The 19,449-nt window shown below is 44.8% G+C and overlaps 1 protein-coding gene across 12 annotated transcripts in view; it reads left to right on the top strand.

Annotated features, from left to right (window-relative positions):
* Nucleotides 1-19,449, top strand: part of PHLDB2 (pleckstrin homology like domain family B member 2) — a 231,972-nt gene that overhangs the window by 113,413 nt on the left and 99,110 nt on the right. For 7 of the 12 annotated variants that reach the window (XM_079766824.1, XM_079766819.1, XM_079766815.1 and 4 more), the window contains one exon: nucleotides 5,108-5,222. In XM_079766824.1, coding sequence (XP_079622950.1) covers nucleotides 5,156-5,222 — 67 coding nt within the window. In that variant the 5' untranslated portion in view covers nucleotides 5,108-5,155. Of the gene's footprint in view, nucleotides 1-5,107; nucleotides 5,223-17,298; nucleotides 17,321-17,423; nucleotides 17,763-17,969; nucleotides 18,088-18,326; nucleotides 19,057-19,449 lie in introns of those variants that run through there. The other 5 variants (XM_079766823.1, XM_079766821.1, XM_079766818.1 and 2 more) reach the window with 5 other exon arrangements.

The raw sequence follows: 19,449 nt of genomic DNA, 5'->3' as shown, positions 1-19,449 counted from the left end.
TCTATAGCTTTGTAGTATAGTTTGATATTAGGTAGTGTGATACCTCCAACTTTGTTCTTTCTCAAGATTGCTTGGCTATTCAGGGCCTTTTGTGGTCCCATATAAATTTTTTTGGATTTTTTGTTCTGCTATCTAATCTACTGTTGATTCCTTCTAGTGTGTTTTTCATTTCATTATTGTATTCATTATTTTTGACTCATTCTTATTTATGGTTTCTATATTCCTTTTGTGCTTTTGAAGCTCTCACTAATGCTAAGTTTCTTGAGCACTTTTATAACCATTGTTTTGAACTTTATATCTGGTCAATTACTTGCCACCATATCAGTTAGTTCTTTTTCTGGAAATTTCTCCTATTCTTTTACTTGGGGCATGCTTCTTTGTCTCCCCATTTTATCTGCCTCTCTGTTGTTCCTATGTATTACATAAATCTGCTATGTCTTCCAGTCTTGATAGGATGGCCTTATGTAGTACATGTCCTGTGGGTCCCAGTGGCCCAATCTCCCTGTTTACCTGAGGTGGGTGCTCCAGCAATGTCCCTTCTGAGGATCCTGTGAGCCCTCCTGAAGGTGAGTTGAAAGGGAGTTTTGATTGTTTTTGGTATGTCCGTGGATGAGGTTGACTCTCAGGCTATCTGGGCTATGAGGATTGGCCATGACCACAGTGTATGTGTTGGGAATGACCCCTTAACGTGGGTTTTGCCCCAGCCGGGTGTGGTGCCTGCCAAGACTACCCTTTGGGTGTGCTGCTTGTTGAGCTAATTAGGTTGTGCTCTGATGTGATCTGAAGCCAACCACCACAATCCAATTGTGTTGGTTCTGGGGCCTGTTGGGAGGGACTCTTATGTGTGTCAATGTCAGACACTGCCTGTGACTGGTCCTGGGCTACCTGTTAGGAGCCACAAAGTAATTCATGTTTGGTAGCTGCCCACGCTGGGCCTAGGTATATGTGGGAGCAGTCAAGCTGTGTACCAAGGCCAGCTGCCACCAGTACTGGCCTGGGGTAGGTCAGCGAAAGGCCCAAGGCACCCTGAGACCCACTGCCATCTTCTGGCTGCTTATATGGTGCAGCCACTGAACAAACCTCAGGTGATACACAAGTTGCATGAATTAGGTTCTCTGGGAGTCACTAGGAAAGGGCAAGTGGTATTCACCAGATTAACATAGATTCAAACTCAGTGCCAGTGATGGTCTTAGGCACTCAGCAAATGCCTCAGGGTACATTGAGGCAACCTGCCACCCACCTTTGGCCTTCGGACCTTTGTGTCGATGATGCAGGGTGTCTGGGAGTCATCAGGGTAGAGCCAGTAGAGTTCATCAGGCTAGATCACATTAAACTTTGGCCATTGGAGGGAGAGCTCTGCACAGGAACAGTGGTACCCATGGGGCTTGCAAGAAGATGGTCTTCACCCTATAAACAGGGACTTAGCCTCTCCCTGTGCATCTCAGCACCACCCTTAGCCCACTTGGAATTCTCCAAGAGTTTTTAAGAAAGGCAATGATTTGAGTGAAGACTGATTGCCACCAGCAAAACCCACAGCTATGGGAGAGCTGGTTAAGGTGGGACCTCAGGAAGACTTCATCGTGGAGCTAGTGGAGCTCCTAAAGTTAATATCATACGGGGAGAGGGCCCTACACAGGATCAGTGGTGCATGTTGGGTGTTTGGGGAAAAGGGACCTTGCTCTAAAGCCACACAACTCAGTCTCTGCCTGTGTGTCTCTGGCACTCTCACACTTGCCCGGAATTCCTCAAGAGTTTTTTTAAGAAAGATTGCAATGCAGGCTTGGGTTGGCTGCTGCCAGCAGAGCCCACAGCCATGAACAAACTGGTGATGGCAGGGCCTCAGGGAGACTCCAGAGTGGATCCCAGGCCAATGCCTTGTTGGGTGAGTGGAAGACCAGTAAAGATGGTGTCAGTAGGTGGTGTGGGAAAGGGACTCAACACAGAGACATTGGTGGCATCTCTCCAGCTCTCTGAAGCCGTACAATTCAGTCTCTCCTTCTATGACTCCAGCACCGAGCCACCTTCTCTCTGCCCAGGGTGAGTGACTTCGAGTAAGATTTTGTGTGCAGTCCCTGGGTTTCCATCAGCCTTCTGTCTTACAGCAGATACTATGTGGGCTCCTCTTTACAGCATTGGTGCTCTGGGCTGGACAGCCCAGCTTAGGGTTGAGAGCCCTTGCTCCTTCCTCTGCAGCTGAAATATCCCTCCAGATTCTTAACCAAGGCACATGGGTGCAGAGCCAGCTAATTTCATACTTCCGCCCCTCCTACCAATCTCATCATTGCTTCTTCTGCATATCCTTAGTTATAGGACTTCTGATTAGCTAGTCTTCACATGGTACTCCATGTTGATTTTCCTATAATTTAGTTGTAATTTTTATGTGATTATGGGAGGAGGTGAGTACAACTTCCACCTACTCCACCATCTTGGATTTTTAGAAGTTGTGTGTCATCTGAAAATTTGTTTCAAATTTCTCAGCCTTCACAACACAGCTAATTCTCTTCTTTAGTACACTGCTCTTACATGACGAACATATAAACCCCTAACTTTGTCTTTATTTTCTGAGCAGCAACCACAGGTTTAAATAAAACATTTAGTTCCTGACATTCTTCTTCTCAATGTATGTTGCACCAGAGGAAACAGCTGTACTGCCACTCCAGAGAAGCCCCATTTTCAGTTTTAAGAGTTCTTTTTCTAGTTTAGATATGTCTTATCAGATATGTGATTTGCAATATTTTCTTGCATTCTGTGAGTTGTCTTTTCACTTTCTTGATGTAGTATTTGCAGCACAAAAGTTTTTCAAGCCTCTATCCTATATAATAAAGAGCTAATATGCAAATGGTCATCACACCCTCACGCCGTCACACCGTAACAGCTCAGACATTCAACACTGGGGAGAGAGGAATGGGAACCAGCCAGGCACAAATGAGCTTGCGAGAGAGGAATGGGGACCAGCCAGGCTGTGGCCCAGGAGAGGGACAAGCTGCCCACCCCATGGTCCCAGGTGCCTGCGGCTGCGGACCAGGCGAAGCCACCCGCCCATGGTCCCCTGCAGCTGTGGCTGGCCAGGGTGAAGCTGGCTCAGGTCCTGGGTGCCTGCAGCAGGCCAAAGGGAAGGAAGCCCGGGTCCCGGGTGCCTATGACTGTCCAGAGGAAGGAATCTTGGGTCCCAGGTGCAGGGTGAGGCAAAGGCGGTTAGGGGCAATCCGACCAGCAGGGGAGCAGTTAGGGGCAATCAGGCTGGTAGGGGAGCATTTAGGGATGATCAGGCAGGCAGGCAGAGGTGGTTAGGGGTGATCAGGCAGGCAGAGGTGGTTAGGGATGATCAGGCAGGCAGGCATGCGAGTGGTTAGGAGCCAGCGGTCCCAGATTACGAGAGGCAGTCGGACATCCTCCGAGTGGTTCCAGATTGGAGAGGGTGCAGGCCGGGCTGAGGGACCCCCCTCCAATGCATGAATTTTGTGCACCGGGCCTCTAGTTTAATATAACGATGCAAGTCTATATTTCAGCATTTTCTTCTAAAATAATATTCAAGTTGGTACTTTCAATGGAAGACTTGGCCTTGTAATTCATTGACAAAAGTGAGGCCCTCAGTATGGAATTCCTCTATTCTCAACCTTTCCTAACACACAGCTATTGATCTACATGGGCATCTATTCTCATCTCCTTTCCCCAATCTGTTCTCTTAGAATGAGGAGCACTTCATCTAGTCAAAGGCAACCCTCCATTTGGGTTCTTGATCCTATCCTCTCTTTCTACTCCCATGACCTTCTTCAATCACTTGGCCCACTTTTTTCCTATATCTTTACCATTTACCTCTGTATCTTCCTTCAGATTATGAACCAGTTAGCTCACTGCCTCTCATTTTGAAGAAAAACAAAACTTCTCAATATCTACATCTTCCAAATACGTATGTTCAGCCATGATTTCTAACTTCACTTGGATGCTCTACAGATGTATTCTAATTCAACATATCTAAAATTGAATTCCTCTTATAATTCCACATCTGCTCCACTCTCTATTTCCATTCTTAAATAATAGCACCATCATACTTTACCCATATTTACACCAGACTCTCCCCGGTACCCACCTCCCAGTACCAGTAAATCATCTTGGCTTGATGACTTTTACCTCTCCTATGTATCACAGTCTGGACCTTGTTATTATAAACAAATACTTTAAATTAATTTCTTAGCATCTGTCCCCTCAAATATTGTATAGACTCATAACTGGTCTTTATGCCTCTAGTTCTGCCACCATTAAAATCCATCATTCTTAATACATCAAGAGTAATTTAAAATTAAATAGGGAATGGGTATTGTTATTTTACAAGGAGTTTACATACTGGTTATGTGACCTTTGATAACTTGCTTATTTTTCCTGGGCCTGAAGTTTCTTATCTGTACAACGGAAATGATAGCACTTATTCTTAGAGTTATTGTGGAAATCGAATACACAGCAGGAACACAGCAAATAGGAGTCCTTATATGATAGTGAGATCACATTATCTTGCCTAGTCTGCATCCCTGAGTCTGCAGAAAAACAAAACAAAAAAGGTGGACATACTGTATAAGAGCTGTAAGAAGCCTGACAAATCAAGAGCTCTTTGGAGAGCTCTTAAGAACAAAGACATTAGCTAAACCTTTTCTATAATATGAAATTTTGTAAAAATTAAAAAAGAAATAATAAATACAAAGTACCTAATAGGTAGCTGGTAAATAAGCATGGGATGAAAAGTTAGAAAATAAGCAACAATAAACCCCAAGTAGAAACAACTATGCTGATGAATGGATTCTTCTTACTGGTTAAGTGTTGTTCACTGCTTGTTTGCTGGCATGTTTTGGGGTTGTTGTTTTTTGTCCAAATTTATATAATTATTCTATTCAAAATTGTGCTTTCATTGATGATGATTGGTGGTGATGGTGTTTAAGTTTTGTCACTCTAAAGGCTAGTCAGCAGTGAGATTATAGGATGACCCAGAATGTCTGTTTTTCAAATTCCAAGTAATTAGTGTTCCTCAGATGTTAATTCTGTTGACCGTCAGTTGTCAGAGGTCACCTTGGCTTTCAGCTTCTCAATCATATTTCTCTTTTCTTGCTGCATACAGGCTGGCATCCATCCCAGTTTCTCCTCTGAGATTCAGCAGAAGATCCCGATGGAGGAGGATAATACCCAGAAAAAGGAGCCCCAGGATGATGGAGCCAGTGATGAGCAACCCTTAGGTGAGAACTCCCTGGGTGTGCACCTCATGCTCAGAGATTTTCAGTAATTGCTTATGAGTACTTACTGTCTACCACACATACGGAGTAACTGAGCATTGTTTAGCTAGCATAAACCCAGGAGTCCAGCAAGCAGCAGGAAGATAGCCTAAGGTTGGCTACTCTCACTGAAAACATGCTGAGTTTGACCCAGATGCTGAATGGCATGCAGGCCAAAGCAGCTGGCATGGCAATATCTTTTCCAATAACTCATCAGTCATTAAAAAAATCAAAGCTCTCACACACAAAAAGAGTAGATGGAACCAATAGAGAAAGGCATCATGGTTTTAATCTCTCTAGAAGAGAAGCTGATCCTGCAGTCTCCTGTCAGGAGGGACGAGGCTGCAACCCAATCACTCCCAATTCACAGGGCTTGTGCTGGTTGAGTCTTTATAATGTGTTTCCAGCATTCAAAACTGAATAAATAGGCTCATAAAATTTACATTTTCCTCATTATTTTTTATTATGCCTCAGATGGTCAAGTAATCGGGGTCGGGGAGGAGGTGCTCAGGGATATGCTGGGAACCTGGTGTCAGGTAACCTCATTAGTATTTCCCTAAAAACAGCTCCTTGTCTCTGCACTGCAAAGTCCTCTTTATTAAGGGAGAGTGATTTCAAGATAGATTAAATTTTTCATTTAATTATTGTGCTAAGTTCTAGACACAGAAACAAAAATAGTTAAAATAAAAATCTCCTGTATTCATATTAGTAAGCGTTCTCCAGAGAAACAGAATCAATAGAATACACACACGTGCGCGAGCACACACACACACACACACACACACACACACACACACACACTGGATGGGGCAAAAGTAGGTCTACAGTTGTTTGTATGGAAAATGAACATGATACAATAACTACAAGAAGTGTATCATGATTGACACTTCCCCTCCTTTCAGGAAGAGGAGAGAGGGAATGGTAAGCCACTAGGTGGAAACATAATCTGGAGAAACCAAATGACTTATTTTTTGTTTATTTGTTAACTAGAGGACTGGTGCACGAAATTCATGCATGGGTGCGGTCCCTCGGCCTGGCTGGCAATCAGGGCCAATCAGGTTCCTCACCTCCCCGCCTCCTCCTTCCCTCGCAGCATGCGCGCTGCCATTATGCAGTTCCCTGCCTCCCCGCCTCCCCACCTCCCCCCCTCCTCCTTTCTTGCTGTCCGTGTCCACCATCACCAACCCCCAGTTCCCTGTTCCAGCCCAGGGCCTGGCCCCGATTGGGTGATTGGGACCAGCCGGCCAGGGGGAGGGACCAGGGGCCAACCACCAGCATGGCAGGTGGGCAACAGGCCAATAGGGGCCTGTGGGCTGGGGGGAGGGACCCAGGATGTTGGCTGCCAGTCCAGAGGAGGGGGCTAGCCCTCGGCTCCCCTGGAAAAGGGGCCACATCCGCTGCCACCCACCCCTGGTTCCCAGTCCCAGCCCAGGGCCCGTCCCTGATTGGGTGATCAGGGCCTGCTGGCTGTAGGGAGGGACCGGGATGTTGGCTGACAGGCCCCATCGGCAATTGGGGCCTGCGGGCTGGGGGCAACTCCTGTGTTGAGTGTCTCCTCCCTGGTGGTCAGTGCGCATCATAGCGACCGGTCGTTCTGGTTGTTCCGGTCGTTCCATGGTAATGGTCACTTGGGCTTTTATATATATAGATGCTAAACTGAGGATTCTGGATTTATCTCATCCTAAAGGCATGGAAGAGTCACTAAAGAATTCCTAAGATTGAAGTGACAAGATTAAATTTCCAATATTCAAGACCAATTCATGTATTCAACAAATATTTTATAGTGTCTGCCATGTATGAAAATCTGTGGGAGGCTCTGGGGATATAATGGTCCCTGACCTCACAAAGCTTAGAATTTAGTAGGGAGATAAGAAAAAAAGGCAAATATAATAATTACAAACTTTAATTAGTGCTATTGAGACACAGACCTAATTTAGAAGCTTTATAATTCCAGTGTCTGCCTACTGCTGTCCCACCACCCATCACATCCCTACCATAAGTGCAAGCTTCAAATATTGAGTCATCATTCAGCAACTGCCCAAACCCCATTACCTCTCTGGGCCAAATACACAGGGTCTTGGATTTGATACTCCTTGACTCTCTTTCTTGAAAGTGTGAATCTTACCTTTCCCTTTAGGCCCTTCCATCTTCCGTTGCCTTGGGTGAGCCTTGCCTATCACACACCCAATGTTCCTCCAGCCCCAGGCCTAGTGAAACTTTATCTCCCCGACACCCAGGCTTGGTCCTGGCCCTCTCTAGGAGTGGAAGTTAAGAATACTACCAAGTGTACTGGCGCATGAACAGACATACAGACCAATGGAATAGATTAGAGAACCCAGAAAACAACCCAAACCACTATGCTCAATTAATATTTGACAAAGGAGGCATGAACATACAATGGAGTCAAGACAGTCTCTTCAATAAATGGTGTTGGGAAAATTGGACAGATACATGCAAAAAAATGAAACTAGACCACCAACTTATACCATACACAAAAATAAACCCAAAATGGAAAAGGGCTTAAACATAGATAGGAAACCATAAAAATACTAGAGGAATCCACAGGCAGTGAAATCTCAGACCTATGCCGAAGCAATTTCTTCACCAATACTGCTCCTATGGCAATGGAAACTAAAGAGAAAATAAACAAATGGGACTACATCAAAATAAAAAGCTTTTGCACAGCAAAAGAAACCATCAACAAAACAACAAGAAAGCCCACTGCATGGGAGAACATATTTGCCAATGTTATCACCGATAAAGGTTTAATCTCCAACATTTACAGGGAACTCATACAACATAACAAAAGGAAGATAAATGATCCAATGAAAAAAGTGGGCAATGGACCTAAATAGATGCTTTTTGAAAGAAGACAGAAGGAAGGCCAAGAGACATATGAAAACATGCTCAAAGTCTCTAATTATCCGAGAGATGCAAATCAAAACGATAATGTGGAACCATCTCACACCTGTCAGAATGGCTATCATCAACAAATCAACAAATGACAAGTGCTGGCGAGGATGCAGAGAAAAAGGAACCCTCGTGGGAATACAGACTGGTGCAGCCACTGTGGAGAACAGTATGGAGTTTCCTCAAAAAACTAAAAATGAAACTCCCGTTTGACCCAGTAATCCCACTTCTAGGAATATATCCCAAGAAACCAGAAACACCTATCAGAAAGAATATATGCACCCCTATGTTCATAGCAGCACAATTTACAATAGCCAAGATTTGGAAACAGCCTAAATGCCCATCAGCAGATGAGTGGATTAGAAAACTATGGTACATCTACACAATGGAATACTATACTGCTATAAAAAAGAAGGAATTCTTACCATTTGCAGCAGCATGGATGGAACTGAAGAGCATTATGCTAAGTGAAATAAGCCAGGCAATGAAAGAAAAATACCATATTATCTCACTCATTTATGGAAAATAAATCACATTATAACCCAATGAATAAAAAGATAGGTACAGAGGCAGTGAAGCATCAAACAGACTGTCAAATTACAGCAGGAAGGCTGGGGAGTGTTGGGGAGGGGGCAGAAAGAGATCAACCGAAGGACTTGTATGCATGCATATAAGCACAACCAATGGACACAAGACACTGGGGTGGGGGGGGGGGAGATGAAGGCATGGGACAGGGGGTAGGGGAGGCTGGGGGAAGGTCCATGGGGAAAAAAGGGAGATATATGTACTAATATTTGTAATACTTTAAACAATAAAATAAAATTTAAAATAATAATAATAATCAAATAAATAAAAGAAAAGAAAAGAAAAAAAGAAATATTACCAGGTGATAAATGAAGGTAAAGGGGATGGAGAGAAGAGTACTATTGACAGGTGTTTAAGAGGTAAAAATGATATGATTTGGGAGATGGATTAGTAATAGAAGTTGAGAAAAAATAAGAGACTAAGGACCCTTTCCAAATTAGAGGGTTGGAAGACTAAATATAAGGAGTGACCTTTATTTAGTTATGGAATATAACAAAGAAGGAGGGTTAAGAGGTGCCAGTGGGGGAAGGTGATGATTTGGATTTGCTTGGTCTGTGGTGCCCAGGAGCCATCCCTGTGAAGGTGCACAGTATGTACCCACCTTCTTCCATCTGTACCCCTCAACACTCCTTCTGTGTTACACTGAGGATTGTGGCAGTTGTAATTAAAGACAAGAGGTTGATATTTCCAATAGGATCAAAACATTCAACTATTTACAAACTCATAGAGAATTTAACATGACATTCTAATAGCCCACGAGAGATGAAACTTTCTTTGGATGACAAATTACCCCTGAATTATTCATTAAGGGTAATGTTGCCCTCCAACCATTTGAGTCCTTCAAAATTGCCTGTGTAAGAAATTTTCCACCTGCATGGTCACTTTGATAAACTTCAGGAATCAGCTAGGATAAGAGCTTGTGCAACAGGAAAATAATCAACCACATCAGGGACTGTCTTGATTGCATTGTCTATCAATGTTCAACAGACCAGAGGAATGAAAAGCAGTGAGGCGATCCCCCACCCCTACCATAGCACTCCAGTTGTTGGAGGTCCTCAGAATTCACCTGGGCTCTTTGGAGAGGAAACAGAAGGAGAGCCACAGAAAGCTCTGCTAGCATGCATGAGGGAGGGGGAGGGAAACACACCCTGTAACCATATTCATATTTGCCTTCTTGTCTAGCAAATTCATTCAATATAGGTAACTTCCCCCTTGTGCGTTGTTGGGTGGCTAAGCCTTTTGTAACACTAACTTTAGTACTAACATTAAAGGTATGGCATATCCATACATCTACCCATGTTGAAGTTCTGGAAGTCCTTCTGTCAATCTCAGAATTATAATACAAATATCCTGAGCAGCAACCTCTTTAAATGAACAAGAGGAGGACCTTTTAAATAGACTTTCTTTTGGTTCCTTTTGGAGAAACACGGTGAATGAATTGCAATCATCATCTTTAGGCATGTTTGTAACTCACAGAAACTCTCCTGGTTTTTGAGAATAGCCAGAAATTCCGATGAGTCTAAAAGAACTATCCTAGTTATAAATATCACTCTCTGTATCTCAGAAATGAGTGCTGCAGACAATCATTTAGAACTTCGTGAGTGCTGATAAATCTCTAGTCAGAGCTGGGTGCTATATAATAATTTTTTATTAGCTCTCTTAACAACTCCCCTGAGAGAAACTATGCACTTAATATCCCCATAATGTAAAACATCAAAGGGGTCAAGCAGGTAGCCCCCAGCACCTAGTGACACAGCCAGTACGTTGGAATTTTAGGTCACTGAACTTCCAGTCCAACACATGACTCAATAGCCAAAAGGTACCTGTTTCGTGCTTATTTAAATGAGAACCTTCGGATCTGTGACTATGGCATCATCATAAGGTGAAAAAAAGGACAGCAGTTAAGCGTTGGCAGAGAGATTCAGGATCTTAACTGGGACCTTATATAATTCAGTTGAGCCCCTTGACTGCATGGATACTTTTGTCTAACATATTAGGAAACAGAATCCATGGTGCTCTTGTGGAGTTAACTTTAAACTCTGTCGCTGGAGCTCATCTTTCTCTTTCTTCCTAGCCCTATGTAATCAGTTTCCTCTTCCTACACAGCTGCTGCCTCTTCCTGTATTAGTCAGGCAAGGGGGAGCCAGTGCAAGTGTAGAGCGAGGAAATGACATAATTAAAATGGAAATCTTAAATTCAAAGCCCCATCACTCCCCTCCCCCCAAATCTGGTCCTGACTCCCTGGGTTCCATCTCCCATGCCCCACTCCATGCACTGTGGACTCAGGCTGGTTGCTTTAGTCCCTAGCCTGCCTTGGCTTTACTGTGGTCCTGCCTTGTTCATGTTATCTCCTCTGCAAAGACTCATTGGGCATAGATACCTTTTTTTTACAGTATCGTATATAATAAAAGTATAATATGCAAATCGACCAAATGGCAGGACAACTGGTTGCTATGACACGCACTGACCACTAAGGGGCAGATGCTCAATACAGGAGCTGCCCCCTGGTGGTCAGTGCGCTCCCACAGGGGGAGCGCCACTCAGCCCGAAGCTGGGCTGGTAAGCACAGCAGCAATGGCGGGAGGTTCTCCTGCCTGCAGTGGTAAGGAGCGAGGCATCCCAGATAGCGAGAGCCCTGGACTGTGAGTGGGATGTCTGACTGCTGGCTTACAGACATAAGTCCAGATTCTTGAGGGGACTGGGCCTAAACCAGCAGGTGGACATCCCCCAAGGGGTCCCAGACTGCGAGAGGGCGCAGGCTGGGCTGAGGGACCCTCCACCCCCCAGTGCACAAATCTCATGCACTGGACCTCTAGTAATTTTTTATATTACACTAGAGGCCCGGTGCACAAATTCGTGCACAGGTGGGGTCCCTTGGCCTGGCTGGCAATTGAGGCCTATCAGGGGGATGGCCAGCAGGGGGTAGAGACCACGGGAGATTGGCCAGCCAGGGGGAGGTGCTGTGGGAGATTGGCTGTGGGAGCACACTGACCACCAGGGGGCAGCTCCTGCATTTAGCATTTGCCCCCTGGTGGTCAGTGCATGTCATAGCGACTGGTTGACAGGCCATTCCAATCGTTCTGGTCGTCCAGTCGTAATGGTCACTTAGGCTTTTATATATATATATAGATTACAGTTATATGCTAGGCAGTAAATTCCTTATTAGAGAGACATAACAAATGTTTTATTTTATCTTCATCTCCCATCCATCTAGGTACACCATATGGAACAGAGTAGATGCCTAATAAATTCACCTTTGTGTTTAACATTCCCCATGTTCTGAATCCTGCTCCCTGCTCTGAATGGTCAGAAGTCTCTAGGGCAGTGAGGTCTGCTTATATTTGACACATCCATTAGAGCACTTATCCCTGCCCAACGTGGCTGAAAAAATATACGTATATTATATTAAAGGAGAATTTGAAATTAAGGTATGAGACAAATTGGAGGGATGGTGAAAGTCAGATAGGAAAAACATAATGAAAAGCAACAGAGAAGAGAAGCTGAGTTTCTTACAATATCAAGGAGTACTATTGATAGAGTACTGTTTCTGTGATGAACAGATAAGCTACAAAGAAAACTCCTTGTTTTAAGTCTGCCATGCAGGAAAAACAGACCAATTCAGGGTCCTCAAGTGATTGAAAAGTGGGCCACACAAATGCAGCTGGGATAGGTTAATCCAAGGGGGACACACACACACACACACACACACACACACACACACACCACTGAATCCTTTTCCTGCTTGATTCCAATATAGACTAACAGAAAAGATTGGAGGCAGGGCAAAAAGAAACATTTTGATGCAGAAATTAATCAGATATTCCAAACATATTTAGATTATTCTCATAACTGAAGAATCAATCTCTTAATATGGTGAATATAAATCGGCATATAGGGTAAATTTTCACTTTAATTTTGGTTAATTTTCTGGTGTTAATTTGAAGAGCTAATGTTTTATGTATACTTTATATTTTTAAATATATATTTGAGAACACATAGTAAAATTCAAATATCTAATAAGGTTATTGGAATAAAAATGCATAGAAAACATAAACAAAACAAAACAAAATAGAAAGCAAAATCTTTATTACCAAAGTACAACAATTTAACAGTAAACTTCACACTGAGCTTCCTGATAACCAGGATACGATGAGAAACATTGGTTTACATAGTTCTTCTTAACAATGATTGCAAATCTAGTGTGAAAATACATGAAGATACCTTTTATAATCAATTAAAGTACACTGATTTTGTAAAAGAGAAAAAGAGTTTATGATGAGGAACTCAACTTACAAAGGACAGTACAACACAATGGTTTGTATCATTGACAACAGCTCCACAGAAAAAGAGCAAGTGTGGCTGGAAACTCCTCTTTTGATGCCCTGTGAAATAAGCCAGATACAGACAACAACAGCAAAAACTGCATGATCTCACTTACCTGTGGAATCTAAAAAAATCTAATACATGGAAGCGGAGAGTAGAAAGTTGATCAGCAGATGCAGTGAGGTGGGGGAGATGGGGAGATGTTGGTCAAAGGGTATAGAGTTGCAGTTAGGTAAGATAAATAAGTCTAGAGAGCTAACGTACAGAATGATGACTATAGTTAACAATACTGCGTTGAATACTGGAATTTGGATAAGACAGTAGATTTCAGGTGTTCTCATCACACACACACACAAAGGTAGTAATGAGAGATATGTTAAATCATTTGAATGTAGTAATAATTTCACTATATGTATGTCCATCATGAAATCATCATGTTTTGCCCCTTAAATATATTCCATATTTATTTTTTTATTAAAAGAATAACTACATTGGGAGTGCTCCCAGTGTGCTATATTGCCCTGTACAAAGCATGGGGCCTATATTATCAAACTGGTTCATAAAAATATGAATTTGAGGTTATTAGTCCCAATTTTCAGAATAGAAGTTTATTTCTCAGTGAAGGTAAATAACATTCAAATTACTTGGCTAGTAAAGGGGCTGAATCAGTATTTAAATTCAGGTCCACCTGACTCCAAAATCATGATCTTTTCAATGCACTCTATAAATGAAAACCTCTTGATTCTCTGCTAGGCTATCATTGCAAACAAAGAGAAAATGTACAGAGTTAGGACATAAGAGTTAATCATGTCCAACCAGTCTTTGCTAATGAAAGGGTACAATAGCAAAATTAAGTCCAAATGAAATAATTCATATATCACTGCGTGCAGCACTTCACATTTTCTCAATTGAGAGGGTGAAGGATACAGAAAAGTAAGATCAGGCACTTTAATCTTTACAGATCCTGCAGAAAGGAAAAGGGAAGCAATTTCTGCTGTGTAGTTTACTACATAAGATCCCTAAGTGGACAAAAGGAAATGGCAGACAGAGGGAGGTGTAGCTCTGGTCTGTGCTTAAATGGGGGACTTTGTTTTAAAGAACCCAAGAAATGGAAAATGTAGAAGGAAAGAGCTCATTTCTTTTTTCGTTCTATTTTTAAAAATGTCACAACTAAGCCCTGGCTGGTTGGCTCAATTGGTTGGGCATCGTCCCCAGCACCAAAAGATTGCCATGTTTGATTACTGGTCAGGTCACATGCCTGGGTTGTGGGCTCAATGGTAGGAGGCATCAATGTTGCACTGTCACATCAATGTTTCCTCTCTCTCCCGCTCCCTTCTTCTCTCTAATAATCAATAAAAATATTTTTTAAAAATTTAAATGTCACAACTAAAAGTAAGTCTAGTAATAATAATTATTACAAAAACAATAGGTGTTAAATTTTGAGTGCGTTCTACACATTTTAAGATGCTGGGATCTGCACTCACATTTAACTTTTGTTTATTTATCCTGTATTCAGGTCATTATGGCATTATGAAGACCCATACTAACTCATCAGGAGTTAGATGGTTCACTGAATTTAGTCATTTTTAAAAGTTCTATTAAATCAATACCCTTTGAGCCCTTTCCATGTATCTATCAAGTCTTGGATATGGTTTACACAAACATGAAAAATGATCCATCTAGCTTTCAAGGAGCTTGGCTATAGTAAAAGAAACAGATATCAAAAGATTTTCTTTTAAAAAGGCAGTGAGGGGAGGCTGATAAGGATTATTTTTTTGTCTAGTTGTTCGGGATTATTTATTATGCAGGAATTTCCCCTGTCATTCCTACTTAAAGAAGAGGTGGAGGAGAGCATTCAAGAGGCATGTAATCTGGAATCATGCTGCCTGTGTTCAAATTCTGCCTCTACCGATTTATCAACTGAATGATCATGGACTTCTCTGTGCCTCATTTTTACTTAGACAATGGGGATAATAACAATGTTTACCTCATAGGGTTGCTATAAGGATTAAAGTAATTAATATAGAAATATATTTGGAAAAGTGTCTGGAGCTAAAAGTGAGAGAAACCAGAGCTGAGGTTAGAGAATGACAGAGCATGTGTTGTCCTTCTGTGCCCCTCTATGGACTCTGGCTTTCGCTCTGATTGAGATGGGGACCATCGCAAGGTTTTGAGCAGGGGAGTCATGAGATGCCTTAAATGTTTTACAAGGATCTCTGGGGCTGCTGTGTTGAGAACAGCCCACAAGAGGGGCAAAAGCATGAACAGAGCCAGGGTATTCAAAGTCAAGATGTGGTGATAGATTAGACCTGGGTGGCAATAACAATGCAGGTAGTAAATGGTTGCATTTTGAATTTACAGTATTTTAAAAGTATAGACAAAAGTATTTTCTGATGGATTAAAATTGAAATGTAAGAAAAATAGAAGTCAAGGATGACACCAAAGTTTTAGACCTAATAAGAGAAAGACTTCAGTTATGACAGGGTCTTTGGTGGCTGGAAGGAGGAATTTCAGGGTATCAGTGTTGAAAAAATTAAGCGGGAGAGGCCTAGTAGACATCCGAGTAGGCAGCTGCCTGGCACCTACAGGTCAGGGGAGATGCCCAGGCTGGAGGTAAAATCTGAGAGTTGTCATCACATAGATGGCATTCAGTGGCATGAGACAAGAAGAGATCACTAAGGGAGCGAGCGTAGATAGAAGAAGACAGAGGTCCAAAGTCTGAACTTGGGGTACTCCCACTCCTCAGAGGGTGGAGGAGACAGTTCACTCCTCAGAGTCTGGGAGAAGAGAAGCAAAGGAGTCAGGGGTAGGACAAACAACATGAAAGCATGGTGTCATGAAAGTAAAATAAAATCAGTTTTAGGAGAAGAAAGTGTTAATTGCTACTTATAGCTTACGTGAGATGAGGACTGAGAAACCTTCAGCTGGAGTAGTTTCATCTTGGTAAGATGAATTCTAGGGACATGGTAGAAGCACAAGCCTCGTTGGAGTAAATGGAAAGAGAGAACTTGGAGAAGAGCTTTTCTTAACAACTCTTGAAAGGAGTTTTGCTGTGGATGAGCAGAAAAAAAAAAAAAAAGAAAAGAAAAGAGGGGAAGGGGGTCAAGTGCCTGGAGGAGGAGGTGGAATTGAGAGAGCTTTTTTGTTTATAAGGTGGGGAAAATAACATGATTTTATGATAATGGTGATGATCCAATAGGCTCGGAAATTGATGATGTGGGAGAGAAGAGAGAGCTGCTAGAGCACTAAGTGTTGGAATGATCCATGTATGTTTCTGTGTGGAGGGGGGGGGGGGGAGAGACTCCGCCTATAAAACACCAAACTGTCTATAGGGGAACCTCTCTTCAAAATCAGAAGCCAGACTTTTACTTGCACAAATGAAGAGTTCATTAAATAAGCTATTTGTTGAGAGCCCAGGAGTGTCACTCACAGTGTTAGGTACATTACATACTTTATCCAGGAGCTTATTAACCACCCTGCAGCATCAGGGTCATTATTACTACACTAGAGATGAAGAAATTGTTGTGGGAGCTTAAACAACTTGCCCAGAGCCATACTGATCTTAAGTTAGTGTGCGCTTCATTGTGCTCTTAAAAAAAAAAAAAAAAATCCTCACCCTAGTTTGATTTTAGAGAGGGAGGAAGGAAGGGAGGGAGAGGAGGAGGGGGAGGCAGAGAGAAAGAGAGGGAGGGAGGGAGGGAGGGAGGGATAGAGAGAGAGGGAGAGGGAGAGGGAGAGAGAGAGAGAGAGAGAGAGAGAGAGAGAGAGAGAGAGACTGCCTCCCTTAGATGCCCTGACCTGTGATCTAACCGGCAGCCTAGGTATGTTCCCTGTCCTGAATCCAACAGTACCTGCAACCTTTTGGTGTATGGAGGACACTCTAACTGAACCACGGGCCAGGGCATTGTGCTCTTTCTTAACGCTGTGAGTTCCTAAGGGCCCGTGGCCTTTATCTCTGTAAACCCAGAGCCTGGCTCAGAACTTGGCCAGAGGCTCACATTCCCGCGGACCACAGTCAGGGCCACCCTGGGTCCAATCGGTTGCCTTCCTCAGAAGCACCCATTGGAGGACATTCACATCAACGTTGTTCTCATTGGTTACAGCAACTCCGAAAAGTATGTTGGAAAAGATAGAAACTTTCTGGGGAAATAAATGAAAGGACATTTGCATGCATTTAACAATCCTCGGCCCTTAGCTAAGGCCGTTCCCTAACACTTGGCAAAGCTGTTTTTCTGACGCATCAGGTACCTGCTGGCGGGCGAATGGTCGGAAGGAGGTGTGTCAACTTGGGAGTTCCCAGTAGAAACCTCACCTTAGGGTGGGGAAATCGTCACCCCAGGATGAGCACCCTCGCGTCCTTCTTACAGCTCATTAAAAAAAAAAAAAAAAAGCCTGCCACAAAAGTCTAGTGCGCGGCTGTGGTGAGCGCAGCTTCGTAAAGCCTGCGGATGGGGCGCGCAGCCAGGTCCCGCCAGCCGCAGTAGAACCCCAACTGCGAACTGCCCGGGAGCTTCACTGCTCCCAGTCCCTCGGGGGCGCAGTGCTGGTACGAAGGGGCCGGGGGCACGGGACCGAGCGGCGCGGAGCCCACCACCGCAGCCCGAGGGGGACCGCACCCAGCTGCGGGGCGCACGGGGCGCGCCTCCGCTCCCCAGGCGCCGGCAGGCGGCAGCCCCGGCGCACCAGGTGAGGAGGGGGCGGCGGCCAACGGGGAGGAAGGGGCCGCGCCGTCTCCGCCAGTCCGGGCCGCCCCCCCGGGGCGTTGCCTCCCCCGCCCGGACTTGGTCGCCGCCGGTGGAGCGGCGGGGGGTTGGGGGAGGAGAGGAGGCAGCGGCCGCCCGGGCCGGGAGGGGCGCGCTGACTGCGCTCCGCCCGTTCCGAGTAGCCGGGCGGCCGCTGCCGGAGCGGCCGGAGCCCAGGGCCGCGGGGCGGGCGGGCGGGAGAGCGGGGCTGGGGCCGGGCGAGCGGACGGCGGGCCGGTGGAGAGGCGGCTCGGAGGAAAGATGAGGCGGTGAGTGGCGCCGGGACCATTTCTTGGCTTCTCTTGCAGACTGTAGGGACAAAGCCCAGGCTGGGGGTGAGCGGAGCCCGGGCTGCACTGCTTTGGGGGGTTTCCCCGAACCCCGGGGACGGGGGGACCTCCTGTGGTAAGGATCCTGGGGAGGGACTGTCGGGGTAGAGGAGACGTTCACAGAGCGATTGTAGGGGACAAGCGGGATTTGGGGGGACCTGAGGCAACTTTTGCCGAGAACTCTGGGATACCCAAGGAGCGAGGGATCGGGGTCTTCGGGATGTAGTTGCTTTGTCGCTGTAGGCAGAGGGAGGGGAAGGTCCACTGCTGGATGGCGTGGGGCGCGGGAGCCCCCCAAATATCTGGCTGGTTCCACTTTGTTTCAAGAGTGGGGCTCTCAAGTTTGGACCGCCCAGAGCGTCAGATTCTGATTTCGACTTGGGTTTCCCCAAAAGTTTATGGTATGGCGGTCTCCGCACCCCTTAAGCGGCTGGACATGATGGGGGAATTTTTGAACCCGTTCCACGCGTGCCCCGCGCGGCGGAGGCGCAAGCAGTCATCATTGATTGAAGCGCCCAGGACCTGGCTAACTCCCGCCGCCGCCGCCAGGAAATTAAAAGGCTGACAGGCTGTCTGTCCCTTCCCGCGCTGGGGTTTCCCGTTTGAAAGAGTTTGGGAAGTCAACTTCCTTCCCGCGCCTCCCCCGTCTACCTTTCTCCAGTGAAGAGAGAACTGCTCCCGCAGCCTCGATCGGTACATTGGCCCGGGGCTGGACACCCTCTGGGCCGGCCCTGCCCTCATCCCTCGAAGTCTTTCCTCTGCAGCTCCGAAGTAGCTCTCAAGAGTTCTAGAATGCACAGCTAGTCACAGCCAGACACAGCTGGGAGTGGAACCGGGAGATGAGGCAGAAAAAATGTGGAGTCCTTTTAGTATAAATATTTGTCAGCGACATTTCCCTTCATTGTACAAGTGAGTATTTTCAAGTATTGGACTTGTAACTTGGAGCTTCCTACTTTGGCTTTCTTTAGGCATTTGAGATATGTCTCTGAGATTCAGACATTATCTAATTTCAGCTGGAGCCCACAGTTTCGGAGGGTTAAACTTTTGCCCCCAAAGCACTTGAATTCTTAGTTCCTGGTAGGATAGCAACAGAGTAGTTGAACTTAGGATAAATAAACCTTTAGAGTTGCCCACCATTTTAACAGAATGGCTACCTCCCTGATACCGTTGCCCTCAATTGTGTAAATATTTGTTTGAATGGAGAGCTAAGGTTCTTTGAAAAGTGTCTGTTCATGATTCTCTTTTAATATCTTGGCCTTAGTTACTTAAAAGGTTTTGGTTTGATTGTGTGTTGTTGTTACG

This window comes from Cnephaeus nilssonii (assembly GCF_951640355.1).
Source record: "Cnephaeus nilssonii genome assembly, chromosome: 3".
NCBI lineage: Eukaryota > Metazoa > Chordata > Mammalia > Chiroptera > Vespertilionidae > Cnephaeus > Cnephaeus nilssonii.
This window is presented reverse-complemented; position numbering and strand designations above follow the sequence as displayed.